The sequence below is a fragment of the Radiomyces spectabilis genome, assembly GCF_025331425.1.
Source record: "Radiomyces spectabilis strain NRRL 2753 chromosome Unknown BYT42scaffold_6, whole genome shotgun sequence".
In the NCBI taxonomy this organism is placed as follows: Eukaryota; Fungi; Mucoromycota; class Mucoromycetes; order Mucorales; family Radiomycetaceae; genus Radiomyces; species Radiomyces spectabilis.
Window position 1 is genome coordinate 1,684,009 of NW_026251931.1, and position 13,989 is coordinate 1,697,997.

Consider the following 13,989-nt stretch of genomic DNA (forward strand, 5'->3'; position numbering starts at 1 on the left):
CTACCTGCGAGCTGGCGAATCGCCAACCGTTCCTGGGATGAAGATTTTTGATACAAATTGTTTCTCGAATTTATGATCTCTTTTGAATAAAAGAGGAAAAAAGATTACAAAATTACGAGTGCTTCGTAAAAAGACAATGTAAGACTTGCAAAACCGCATCTTTTGAAGATTTTCTGTACACAGTTGTTTTCAATAGTTTGTTTTTCCCCTTGTTGGAGACAACGACAATTTCGCTCAAATTGAACCACCGCCAACAGTCCCTACAAAGTTTGGGTGACCTCCTTTCGCCTCCTGAAATCCTTGCTCAGCTTTCTGTCCTGCAAAAACCGTTATGGCTCAACCACAGCAAGTCAATATCACCGATCTCGATCTTCCTTCACTGCAACAAGTGAAAGTGCAATTAGAAGAGGCATGTTAAACTCGTGTAATACATAATAACGCGACGCCTAACCGATGATATGCCTAACAGGAAGTGTCCCACTTGACGCAATCCTACTCTCGACTCAAAGGTGCTCAATCGCGCTTCATCGACTGTCGTGAAAGTGTCGATGCCCTGAAAGGAGAAAAACCTGAAGGTAAGTCGTAATAAAGCGGAACAACTCAGTTTGAAATTGACAATGGTTCCAATTGTCCTTGTAAGATAAAACGATCCTTGTGCCCCTCACATCATCTATATCCTTTTCATCTACGTGTTGTCATGACCATCCAATTTTTCTTTGTCTGTGTGTTATTTTATTATGCTTAACTCGAATAGATTTTACCTCTATGTTCCCGGAAAGCTGAGTAACGTTGAGAAAGTCATTGTGGATATTGGTACCGGTTATTATGTGGAAAAGGTAAACTCACACATGGTCCGTGTACATCCTTCGTTTTTTATTGAATCCGCACCGTCCATATTAGTCAGTCGAGGATGCTTCCAAGTTTTACGACAACAAGACCGAATTCGTAAAGAAGAATTTGGAGAAATTGCAAGAATCCATCACCAGCAAACAAAGCACTTTAAGAGGTAAAATTCATCCATGATCGGCACCATCTGTAAAAGCGTGCTTATTTATCATCACGTCCCCTCTTCTTGATAGCCATTATCAATGTCATGCAGGAAAAGATGCAGCAGCAAGATCCATCTGCAACGAAATAGACCATTCATTCACTAGCAAAAAAAAAAAAATACAATTATAAAAAATCCATTGCGGGCTTTTTTTATCACGGATTTTTTTTTTTTTTGTGCCATACAATTAAACACCCTTATTTGGGTGGCCTCTTCTTCACCCTTTCCGTTCCTTTGTTCATTTTTATTGGATACTTTTAGTTCACTCACTTTTTTGTCTGTGCCTCTTTTTTTTTTTCTTCCTCTCCTTCCTTTTTCCTTGTTGTAAAACCATAAAAGTCGCTTCACTTTTACTTTGTCCCCTTCCATCGGTTCGTCATGGACATTTTTGGACGAAGCAAAGCAAAAGCGAAACGACGACCCGATGCTCCCGCTCCTTCAATCGCCGCAACGCAGCGATCTTCTCAAACGAGTGGGCATTCGCTTTCTGACCAATGCCATGGTTCTCAATTGGCCTCTTCCAATAGCGCTTACACTTCCATGGCCTCGAGTATTTCGGCAGAAGACTACTTTTCTGGTAATAAAATAAAAAATATGCTGTAATTTTTTCTACACGAATAAAAACCGACGATGCCCCTGAATGTCTCACTCCCCACCTTAGGCATCGGCGATGGTTCATCCATACGTAGTTCTCAATCCTCTATATCCTACTCTATACCCAGCACTGACAGCGATGCCACCCATCCCGACCATCTATCCGATTACGAAATTGAAGAACTGTTCGAAAAGATGCTGGTACGTCAAATGCTATCACCTGGTCCCTATTCCTCTCATCCCTTCTACCGTTCTCCTTCCCTGCTACTTTTGGCGCGTGAGGCGGAATGCATTCCAACTCACTACATATTTGCATAGATACGTCGTGGCATTCACGACGCCAGTGCACGTAACGTCATGATGGCATTTCCCGTCGAGAAGAAACGATTGATGGTATGTCAGGATATTCAAGCGGAAGCCGGAGTGGCAAATATCGTTTCAAGACGAGGTGGACCGCAGACGGCCAAGGAACCAGATAACAGTGGGCCTGAATACTATGTCAAAAAGATGGGCGATGTCGCGACAAAAGGCATCAACGGAAAACTGCTGGCTCACCTATCAGTCAGTTTACGCACGACACCATTGAGGTAGGTTACTGGTTCGCCATTTTTGGTTATTCTATTGTGTCCTATTCTTCTGTGCCACCCCCCTTCATGTCAAAATGGAAAATCCCCTTATTTATTGCTTTCCTCCATGTCCGTACACTTACTGATATGTCAATGATAGCTGGGTGCGGCAATTTATCGACATGCGTGGATTGCAGATCATGACCGATGCATTGGCCTTCCTTAATAACATGAAAAATAAGTAAGTTGGCTGAACTCTTTTTTCTTTCTTGTTCTTTGTATTATTATGATCGCTCATGATCGTGTGTACCTCATCTTTTTTATCGTGTGAATTGCATGACTGCAGAAATGAAGCCGATACCCAAACGGAGAGCGAGATTCTCAAATGCTTCAAGGCGTTGTTGAACAATAGGGTAGGTGTTTTGCCATGGATGAGGGCTCCCTGATGTACCTTTTTTCCATTATGTTCTTTGAAAAAAGCATAATGTCTGATAAGATAGACTTTTTTTCTAGATTGGTGCAAGAGAAGCTATCAAAAATCCACAGTGTATCCAACAAATTGTCTATTGCTTGACGTCACCTTCAATGAATACGCGACGCTTGGTGTGTGAAGTCTTGGTCTTTTTGTGTTACTTTGACGTTCCGTTAGGCCAAGAATTGGTGTTAAAGGCGATGGATCAGTTACGAAATGCGCAAAAAGGATACGGACGATTCGATGCATGGTTCAAAGAGTTGAGCGTTGCCATTGGCGGTCGAGGCCGAATGGGTAGTATGGTCGGTGCGAGCGAAGATTTCAAGCGTCTTGCTGCAAATGGTGCTCCTGATAATCAATTAACGGAATATGCGGTAAAGTATTTTCAGAGACGAATGCAAGTGTAACCACATGCTTATTTCTCATGCGAATTACGGTAGCTATACAATATGATCTTGGTCAATGCAATAATCAATGTGATGGACGATCCTGAAGTGAGAACGCATGTGCGAAACCAAATGAATGCATGTGGATTGGATCGTTTAGTGGAAAAAATGACGGAGTTTGGTTGCGAACACATTGATCGGCAAATCCATGAATTCAAGGCCTTGGCAGAAAATGATCATGAAGAAATTATGGAAATGTACCACGATCGAGTGCTACGCGATCTCAACGACCCCAGAGATGTATTCGAATGTGTCTTGGCGAGTGTGGAAGGCACCCGCGGTTACGATTTTTTCCTGAGTTGTCTTCAGCATTTGCTACTGATCCATGAAGAAGGCGGACTAAAGTCACGATATTTCCAAATCATCGACAATCTCATCTCCCAAGTGGTCCTGGATCACAAAGGGCTGGTAGAGGATTTCTCATCATCCTATGGCACTTCCGTACGACATCTTGTAGAAAAGTTTGCAGATCAAGATCAGCTCCAGGCCACCTTTGAAGAGATTAAACATTTGCAGCAAATGTACGATGAATTGACCGTGGAACGGGACGGTCTTCAGCAACAACTAGCCGAAAGAGGAGGTAACCTTTCCCGCAAAGTTTTCTTCGTTTTGATGTACGGCCTTTGACATTGTTATGTAGACGGCGTCACCGTGATTCAGCTGAAAGAAAAAATCGAATCTCTTGAGGATCTTTTACGTATGTCTCGTCATACGATCTCGACGCTCCAGGGCAAACTTCGCGATCTGCAACATGATTACGAGAAAAACATTGAAGAGATGGAGAACAAACTTGATGTCTTTTATAAAGCCATTGAGACAGCGGAGGATGCGGACGATAATGAAGACGCAGAAATTGTGATTCGACGAAAGGATCTCACCAAAGCGGTTGGTCGGATGAAAGCACAAGAAAGTCTCGAGGGACGAGGGAAGGACGGTTCCTCGCTGAAAAAAGAAAACCCTGACGCCGAAATTGACAAAACTCGATACCGGTCCATGGCTATCGGATTATCAGAAGAGTTCAAAAACCAGTTGGCCATGCAGTTTGGTAGCAGCAGTGGCCTTGGTGATTTCATTTTGCCGGGGACCAAACCTTTGATGGGATCGGTCAATCGATCCGGCAACGGTCGTCGAAGGGCCGCCAAAGCACACCAGCGGAACGACTCGGAGGTCACTGAAAGCTCCTCTGTTCAATCCCTTGGATCCATTGCGGATCTTGTCAGCAAGCAAGCCCAGTCATTCTTGAATAGGTACGTGAAAAATGATCGTGATGTAAACCGAACATCGATAAAGGCAGAACAAGCTGATCGTATTTGCAATTGGATCAGAAATGAAGTGGAGACTGCTGACAGTACTCGCAGCCCGACTTGGAAGATAAATGATGAAAGCCGGTTAGCGACAGAAGAGAATCAAGACCCTCAAAATGACAACAATACTGCACTACATGATTTTAGCCTCGAACCATCAGCAGCGATACTTGACGGTCAAGATACCCGTACATCACCACATAATGCATCGAATGAAGCGGGAGCTCCACCACCACCGCCGCCACCTCCTCCACCACCGCCACCGCCACCACCACCAGCTTCGTTTGCACCTGTTACAAAGGGGGCAGTACCATGCCCACCACCTCCGCCTCCTCCGCCACCACCACCACCACCGTCATCAACATCTGGCGCTTCGCCACATGTTTCCGTCAAGAGTCCCCAACTGCCCTCCAATGATAATCAGGCAACATCCTCTGCTCCTGCATCGACGGAGCCTCCGAAACCGCCACCACCACCATTCAACGTGTTGCGACGCAAAGCCATGAATCATTTACCTTCCGTGAAAACTCGTGCACTTCAATGGCAGAAACTGAACGCAAACCATATTAAATCGACCATCTGGGGATCCAATAGTCTAGACGATGAAGCTCTGGAAGCTTTATTCGATTCGGAGGGTATCTTTAACAAAATGGAAGAGATGTTTGCTCAGAAAATTGTCAAGTCGCAAAAGAAATTCCCCCAAGACAAGAAACAGGAGATCTGCATCATTGACGCCCGAAAAGCAAACAATATCAGTAAGGCACAACAGTGCACGGGTAAATTGTGACGCCTCCACTGAAGCTACGTTTCTTTTTTTTTTTCGTCTTGTAGACATAGCTGTTTTGGCTAAAACGAAGCATATGACATTTGCAGAATTCAAGAAAAAGATTCTCGCTGTGGATGAAAAATTCTGCACGGAAATCTTGCTGCGCAATTTATATGCCAACGCTCCCACGCCGGAAGAGATGGGAAAATTGGCCGTCTTTATAAAGACTGCATCGGAGGAAGATCTCGAGAACTTGTGCAAAGCGGATGCCTTTTGCGCCGAAATCATGACCATTGATCGTTTCAAAGAACGCGTCGGTAATATGCTCTTCAAAGTGACTTTCCCCGAAAGAATCGCCCAGTTAAACAAGGTAAAACGGCTGAATATCAAGGCTATCATCCGTCATTATTAACATTGGAATTCATGTGGTTTTAGAATATGATGAATGTCATGGACGCGTCGACTTCACTCAAAGAGTCAGAGGCTTTCAAAGAGTTTTTGAATGTAAGCTTGAAATGAAATGTGTCAATTATGGCTCGACAGAATCTTGACGTTGGCTGACACGTTCAATAGTTGATATTGATGGTCGGCAACTTTTTGAATGGCACCAATTTCCAAGGTGGTGCATTCGGTATCCATATTGGAAGTATTAACAAGGTATGACGAAAAAGATAAGATTAAACGCTCACAAACACAAGATGGATACGGCAAAAGTCCTCAAATGACTATTCAATAGCTTGTAGATACCAAAGCTTCCAGTAACGATACCACCTTGTTACATTTCCTGATCACAATGATTGAAGAAAAATTCCCACATATTGGCGACAAGTTGCTGGATGATCTGAAATTATGCGGCGAAGCCTGCAGAGGTAAAATAGGAGCTTTTTATCTTGGCATTTCCATCAAATGAAAATGCAGTGACTCATACCTGATTCCAGTGACCATTCAGGATTTAATCAAGGATTACAACGAGTTACGTGTTGGTTTGCAAACCATGATTCACGAGCTTGACCGACATTATGGAGCTGACTATGAGGCCAGCGAAGGAGACCGATATGCCAACGTCATGAACGAATTCCGTGACGTTGCCATTGAGAAGTTTGATCAACTGGAAGCTCGTTACACGTTTATGGATATCGCGTACAAGGATGTTGTGACCTACTTTGGCGAAGATCCCAGTGACATGAAACCCGATGAATTCTTTGGTATCTTCAAAACCTTTACATCCAGTTGGGAGGTTTGTGTTGAACGGTATATTGTGTGCATATGGAGATTCACGCTCTTGCTTTTTTTTTTCTTCGTTTAAAAATAGCGCGCCAAGAGTGATCTTATCGGACAGCGAAAGAAGCAAGAGCAACTTGAAAAAGCGCGGCAGTTTGAGGAACAGCGACGGGCACGACTTCAAGCAAAATCAGAAAATGATATGAATGGTGGTAAATTTTGGAATTATAGTATTGCCGTTTGAAAGTCTTACTGACATGTATGTATTTTACTTGTTTGGATTTAGCTGGTTCATCCGAAAATCAAGAGGATAAACATATCATGGATAATTTATTGGAGAAATTGCGGTCAGGAGAGATGTCAACAGCGTCTAAACGTAGAAGCCGAAGAATGTCTACCCGAGAGCGACGACGTACGCGAAGCGAATCCATGGTCATGAAAGCAGAGGACCTACTAAAGCATATCCAAAGCGAAGAAGACCCTCCAACGCCTACAGGATCACGGTCACGAAGTAATTCCAGAGCGTTGGCCAGTTCTATTCGAATGCGAAGGTTGGCTTCTTTGGCAGAGGAAAAAGAAGTTTATTGATTTGAACCTATATCCGCAGTTACATGCACATCCCCCCCACGCATCCATACACCCTCTCTTACTCTTGTAATTTGTAACAAAATAAAAAAAAAAGAGAAATGCATATTTATCCAATGTTTTTCACCCTAACATCTCATCAGCCAATCCCAGAAATCCACAACGAAACTGATTCAATATCCGATGCGCATAACCTCTGAGAGGTTCATTTCCTTCCATTGTCTGAATTTTTTTGGTTGAATTTTTTTTTCTTTTTTTTTAAAGTTTTTTGACGGACTGAAGAAGCATTCCGTCATTGTCTTTTTGCCTCTCCACTACTTGCGTCCAACATGGCTTCAGTAAAGGAAGCAAGCACGGACGATAATACTGGTCCATCACCTCATCGTGACAAGGAACACGAACCGACACCAACATCCCTTTCGGCTTCCGCAAGCAACGTCCCTGACCCTGTTGCCCCACAAGCCGAACCCGCCACGCTTGAAGCAACAGAAGCGGAAGAGAGTGTGCAAGCAACCGATACCAATGAGAAAGAGACCAATCCAATCGCGGGCGATGCGAGTGCTTTGTTTGGCGGTACTGGCGATGGCGATCCTTTCCTTGGCGATGTCCCGGCTCTTTCCACGGCTTTCCACTCGCAAGCAGCCGATGCTTCAGCCGCTTCGCTTTTTGAACATTCATCCATGCAAGGCGCTTCTCATGACTTTTTTGACAACCTGGGACAACAGTACCCACCGTCGTCGCAGGTCCCCATGACAGCCCACAATGACGCTTCGGCTGCTTCCATATTCCAGCATTCGCAAACCACTGACAACTTCTTCGATAATTTATCACAGCAGCCACAGGAGGGACAGGAGACACAGGAGTTACACAGTAACGCGATGGGCAGTCACCAAGGATACGATCCACACGCACTTGCAAACACCGACCCGCACCACATGGAATCCTATCAGTCGCAGGATTATATGCAACAGCAATACGAGTATGATCCAAATCAGTGGCAGCAGTTTGATCCCAACGTCCATTATTATTATGATGAACAAGGCCTCCTTCATTATTATGATCCTAATACGAACCAAGAATATGACATGAGTCAGTATTATAGTCAATACCAAACTCAGGACCAATACGATCCTCAACAATATACGGATTACTATGCATCCCAAGGCTATGACCCTTACGGTCAGCAACAACATCAACAACTGCAGCAACAGCCACTCGATGATCCTTCGATGATGTATGGAAATAACGACATGCAGCAACCCAGTTACGATCCATATGCTCCTAATGCCGCACAGCCACCGGAATCACTGGCACCCGTCGAACCAGCATTCACGCAGCAGCAACAACCAGTACAACAAGATTTGGCACAACAACAGCCGGTCCCACAACAGGCAGATACTTCATCCCACTTGGCTTCCGAATCTGCCTACGATCCGTTTGCCCAATCCGAGGTGTACCCAGCAGCAGCCACTGAAGGCGTCTCGGCACCAGCCGACGAGCCATCGGAACAGCAAATGGCATCTTACCAGGGTTATGAACCTTTGGCATTATCTTCTCAGGGACAAGAACAAAACTTTGTGGAAGTGCAGCAGCACCAGTCATTGGCATCAGATGGACAATATCAGGCAAATCAACCCGATCAGCTGGACGATATTCTTTATCCAAAGGAGACAGAAACGGAGTTGTTGCAACCATCAGCAGGATCAGAACAATTGGAGCCATCGAAAGAACAAGGTCTGACGGACGTGCAACAGCCGAACGCGCAGACTGCACAAACAGAAGACTTGGCAGAGACAAAGGGAACCGAACAGCCGCAACCACCACAGGAAACACGGTTGGCAGATCAGAATCATACTCACAGAGAAGTATCGCGAGACACAAAGCAAGCTGGGGAGGAAGAGATGCATCATGCCTTGGGGAAAAATGCGGCACCAGTAACGGCACCAGATGCATCCCAGTCAGACTACGTAGCACAATTGCTAGCTCAAGACAGCTTACATCAGCCTGAAAGTGGAATGGTCGATCTTCAAACGAGCTATCTTCCAGATGCGGATCAGGCGTCATCGCAGCAATTCGAGCAGGAATTTCTGACAAGTATGTACCAACCGCAGACGACCAAGGAAACAGGGGATGCAGGTACGAATGAGGCCCAACTGGTTTACCCTGAGCATGTGGCCTCGGATGAGCAAGCAGAATATGCACCCTACGGTCCTACCACTCAAGGCTATTCACCGCACTACGGCGAACAGTCCGATTATACGCATGCTTACGGTTTGCAGCAGCAAAATGAGCCATTGACTCAATACCAACCGCAAGAACAGGATCATTACCATCAAGATTACTCTGCAATGTATCAGCCCCACAATGACTATGGCGCGACGTATCAGCCGCAAGATCAAGCTCAGAATGACTATGGCGCGACATATCAGCCAGAGACACAACACGAAATATCTGATGTGTCCAACATGTACCAGCCGCAGGACCAAGCTCAGAATGACTTTACATCCGTGTATCAACCATTGCAACAGACTGAAGCTCATGACGATTTCCCAGTGACGCAACATCCGCCACAGGAACCGGGCTATGGACACGATGTCAATGCTGTGACAAACTTGATGCAAAATGAACAGATTGCGACTTTTGAAGCCAGCTACATGCCTGATACCATGCAGCAACCCGAACCCGAGCCAAGACGATCGATCGATCGTGGCGTGATGACAACGGAGGAATCCGTGGCTGCACTTCGTTACGCACCTGCAGACCGTAGCACGACGGCTCCCGAACGACAACCGACTCCTTCGTTGGCGCCACCGCCTGTTGAACGCGTCATGACTCCCATCACCCAACGATTGGCGTCACCGCAACCGGAAATGCTTTACCCCTGTCCTGATCAACTCTGTGAAGGTGAAAACAAAGCCAAAGCAAAATTCTGCTGCGAATGTGGTCGGCCCTTGGGAAGCTTTTCGAGATCCAGCACTCCGGCAACGGCCTTATCTCCACCTCCAGCAGCCCCTTACAGTTCCTACACGCCCATCAGTACCGCCACCGGTATGTATGCTCCGGCCAATGATACCTCCCTTACCGCGAATGGCGCAGCTCCCAATCTGTACGCTGGACAAACCAGCTCCTATTACCAAGACAACTCTCAGTATAGCGCTGGATATGGAACGGCGGCCGCGTCATTCTACGGAAATCAGCCTGCAACTGTTCCAGCCACCATGGAGGAAACCGGCGCTTATGGAGCTCAAGAGCCAGGTGTGATGGATCAACAAGGGGTGTCCAATGACATGTATTCTGCGGCCGACGTTTCAGCGGCTCCACCTGACCCACTTCAACGTGGAAAAGGATGTCCGCTTGTATCGTTTGGTTTCGGTGGCAAGCTGTGTGTCATGTTCCCGCAGACGGTTCAGCGATTTACCAATACGAGCTATGAACAGCGAGCGCCGATCACGAAACGTATGCCGAGCGTTATTCAAATCAAGTCACTCAAATCTGTACTGGGGGATCAACACACTGCCTTGAGTAGCTTGTCTGAATTTGTCGGACCCGTGCTGATGGATTCAAAGATGAATGTGAAGTCAAAGAAGAAAGAGGTCATTGCGTATATGCACAAGCGCATTGAAGAATTCAACGTTACATTATCCACACTGGCAGAAGGATCGCATGAACACACCCACATGAAAAATAAGATGTTGCTGTGGAAGCTTGTTCAAACTCTCATCGAAAACGAAGGACACATTGGTGATGGGTAAGCTTATCAAATCCTTTATTTATCTGGCGTCGTTCACTGACGTGATACTCACATTTTATTTTAATTTAGAAGCGCAATGGACAACGCTATTCGTGGTTTATTGCAGCTGCCTGCCGTCACCGAAGACGAGCAAAACACGTTCAGTGTGCCTGCCTATGCACAAGAATTGCCTTCCACGGAAAATGACGATGATCGATCCACCTTTATTCTCGACAAGTTGCAGCGACTCCTTCTGAATGGTGATCGGGACGGTGCCGTTGAATATGCTATGCAAGAAGATTTGTGGGCGCATGCTTTGATCCTGAGCAGTTGCATCAACAAGGATCTGTGGAAAACGGTTGTGACAGGATTCATTGAACGAGAACTAGCCGTAACACCTGAAGTCAAGCAAAGCCGGGTGTATCAACATGTGCTTGGTGATAAACAGTCATTGCGTGTGCTCTATTCTTTGTTTGCCGGATCAGGAGCGGCGGCCGGTAAGGATTGCTCAGGTATCGGGTTATTTTTGTGGGTGGACGGTTCTAACATGCACTGATGTATTTTAGTCTCAGAATTAACGCGCAATCAGCCGTTACAACGTCCTAATACGCCTTACGGTGCCGCCACGGCAGCACCTGTGATTGATCCCGATCAGTTGAGTCACTGGACAGAGACTTTGGGACTTATTCTGGCCAACAGGACTGCACGTGATGCAGAGGCAATTACCGCGATTGGCGATCTTCTCAAAACCGCAGGATGGATTGAAGCTGCTCATTTCTGGTAAATAGTCAAAAATTTGCACCGAAACACTTGAAAGTGGCAACATAAAACTGACAAGCTTTCTAGTTATCTGCTTTCGCCGCAAACATCGGTGCACTCGGGTATCGATGCAGTCAACGTTCGTCTCACGCTGATCGGAGCTCAAGGACCACACGCTTATACCCAGTTGGATGCGTTATATCTTACTGAACTGTACGAATTTGCCCTGGCAACCAAGCAATCGTCCCCCGTACCACTGCCCTTCTTGCAAGGATACAAATTTGCTCACGCGTTATGGCTAGCTGATATGGGTTGCGTTGGGGAAGCTCAGCGTTACTGCGAAGCTATTGCCAACGGTATCAAGACGTATACCAAGGGAAGTCCGTATCTGCATCAGCATCTGGTGGAGAAGCTGAAAGAATTCGCTCAACTGTGTGAGATGGCCAGTGGTAACAGCTTTGGGTTTGTATCTTCAATTTTTTATTTCGCAAAGTATTTGATTGAGGAACCAGAGAATCTAACAATCGGTTTTTGCTTGTCATTGTTTTTTTCAGCGCTGATGCGGGTGGATGGTTGAAGGCCAAGATTTCCAAGGGCTCCTTGGACTCCTTATGGGGTTCCCTCGAAGGCAAATTCAACAAGTTTGTCAGTGGTGAAGACGATGTGCCTGCCGCCGAAGTTCCCGGTAGAAAATCGACAGAAATCATTGCTCGTCCATACGATGCTCTGGCGGAAGGTGTTCCCACGAGAAGCATGTCCGCGTTTGATTTCCGTAACGGAAGAAGTAGTGTGGGTCCCGAAGCCATGCGACGTGCGGCTACGCCCACGGCCTCCATGGCGTCCGAAGGATACTACCCTAAACCTTTTACTCCGTTAAGCGGTTATGGCCCTACCGGCAGTGACGCTGTTGTCCCTACCCAGAATGCTTACGCAGAGACCCAAGAATCGGCGTATCAACCGAGCTATGGTCAAGGCTATCAATACGGTTACAACGGAGATCTCAGCTCCAATCAAAATTATACGGATGATACCACTGCTGCTGCGGCTCCCGCCGATACCGCCGCTGCAGCACCTCCACGCGGTATTCAGTCACCTTTCCAGCAACAAGGACCCCCTTTGACCACATCGCAATCCGCTTACGGCTACTTTAACGGTGCGGGACAAGTGCATCAAGCCGATACCCACGGTACATGGCAGTCTCATGCAGAACAATCTCATATCGATCCTTCGGGTCAAGAAACAGAGACCACGACATCGTATCAACCAAGTAGCTACGAGCCAAGTACCACAGCCAACACGTCATTTTTGGATGATGAGGATGATGGTCTTGGCCTCGGTAATTCCTCTTTACGCAAAACCAAACCTGCAGCACCATCGGAAGATGCTTCCAAACCGACCGAAGACACGACCCAGGCCGATGCCAAGAAGGAGGAGGCGAAAAAGGAAGCGGCACCAGGTAAATTTTTTTTTTCTTTTGAAATACGAGGATGATGGTAACTCATTGTCAATTATTTTGATAGCTCGAAAAGGCTGGGGCTTATTCTCCCTGTTCTCTCGGTCTTCGGGCGATGATAAGGAGGAAAAGAAAGCCGTCAAGGCCAATCTTGGTGAAGAGAGTCATTTCTACTATGACGAAAAGGAGAAGCGCTGGGTTAACAAGCTGGTACGTGTTATCATTTGCCCCATCCAAGAAAAAAGAGAGAAAATATCCCATATTTTAACATGCGTCACTTTATAGGCCGATTCGCAACCTGCTCCAGCGCCACCTCCACCTCCACCTAAAGCTGCATCGACTCCTACGGCGCGAGCATTATCGCCTGCCGCACCGCCGTCCATGGGTCAAGCTACGGCTCCACCGTCTGGTGCCGGTTTGCCACCTCCTCCTGGACTTGCGCGAGCGACTACTAGTCCTGGTCTTACCAACAGCCCGCCTACTGCAGTAACACCAACCTTCTCCACTCCTCCACCCAGCGGAGGCCGACGAACAGGCGCCGGTAGAAAGCCTATGCGGTCCCGCTATGTAGATGTATTCAATCAACCGCCAAGCTAATTTATAAATATATAATCAGTTATGTATATCCTGCTAAAGCAAGTTTTGAAACTTTCAAGAAAATATGGAGTCGATAATATGCTTGCTAAAAAAAAATTTAAACAAGTTATCGCTGCTTCACCAGTTGGTCTGTCCGCTGCCAACCAACGCCGATTTCCATTTTTGGTTTGCGGTCGTTCTTTTTTTTTTTTTTTTTTTTTTTTCCTTGTCAAAATTGAGTGATCCCGAATCAACTCAGTTTTGCGTCGTTTTACATTTTATGCCTGCGATCACAGAGTTGAATGTCACACCTACAAGTGCGAATGATGCATTACCATCGGATCCATCGCTTCCCAATGAGATCAGAAAGTTCTCAGTCGCATCTCCAGCACCCACTGACAGCAATGGTGACTTGAAAGAACACGAAACCATGACCGACAAAACAAGCGAGGAATCTCGTCAAGACACA

The 13,989-nt window shown here is 46.2% G+C and overlaps 4 protein-coding genes across 4 annotated transcripts; all 4 read left to right on the forward strand.

The window, feature by feature from the left end:
- The first annotated feature begins 180 nt into the window (after positions 1-180).
- BYT42DRAFT_336840 (prefoldin, alpha subunit) lies at positions 181-1,282 on the forward strand. Its single transcript, XM_051563100.1, has 6 exons — positions 181-409; positions 470-575; positions 641-672; positions 762-836; positions 901-1,006; positions 1,080-1,282. Exons 1-6 carry the CDS (start codon positions 332-334, stop codon positions 1,136-1,138), a joined length of 456 nt encoding a protein of 151 aa, XP_051424033.1. The 5' UTR covers positions 181-331; the 3' UTR covers positions 1,139-1,282.
- BYT42DRAFT_336892 (uncharacterized protein) lies at positions 1,174-7,127 on the forward strand. Its single transcript, XM_051563101.1, has 16 exons — positions 1,174-1,625; positions 1,710-1,843; positions 1,961-2,229; positions 2,369-2,449; positions 2,555-2,621; positions 2,722-3,054; positions 3,121-3,706; positions 3,767-4,373; positions 4,452-5,185; positions 5,262-5,566; positions 5,632-5,700; positions 5,770-5,853; positions 5,933-6,065; positions 6,135-6,433; positions 6,509-6,626; positions 6,704-7,127. The coding sequence occupies exons 1-16, from the start codon at positions 1,427-1,429 to the stop codon at positions 7,003-7,005; spliced, it is 4,320 nt and encodes a 1,439-aa protein (XP_051424034.1). The 5' UTR covers positions 1,174-1,426; the 3' UTR covers positions 7,006-7,127.
- Positions 7,128-7,964: 837 nt separating this feature from the next.
- BYT42DRAFT_496478 (Sec23-binding domain of Sec16-domain-containing protein) lies at positions 7,965-12,068 on the forward strand (the record flags this gene model as incomplete). Its single annotated transcript, XM_051564425.1, has 7 exons — positions 7,965-8,091; positions 9,193-9,250; positions 9,770-10,020; positions 10,276-10,750; positions 10,823-11,229; positions 11,299-11,512; positions 11,579-12,068. 7 exons carry the CDS (start codon positions 7,965-7,967, stop codon positions 12,066-12,068), a joined length of 2,022 nt encoding a protein of 673 aa, XP_051424035.1.
- On the forward strand, positions 12,002-13,691 carry BYT42DRAFT_336973 (uncharacterized protein). Its single transcript, XM_051563102.1, has 3 exons — positions 12,002-12,947; positions 13,012-13,154; positions 13,230-13,691. Exons 1-3 carry the CDS (start codon positions 12,245-12,247, stop codon positions 13,539-13,541), a joined length of 1,158 nt encoding a protein of 385 aa, XP_051424036.1. The 5' UTR covers positions 12,002-12,244; the 3' UTR covers positions 13,542-13,691.
- The last annotated feature ends 298 nt before the right edge of the window (positions 13,692-13,989 follow it).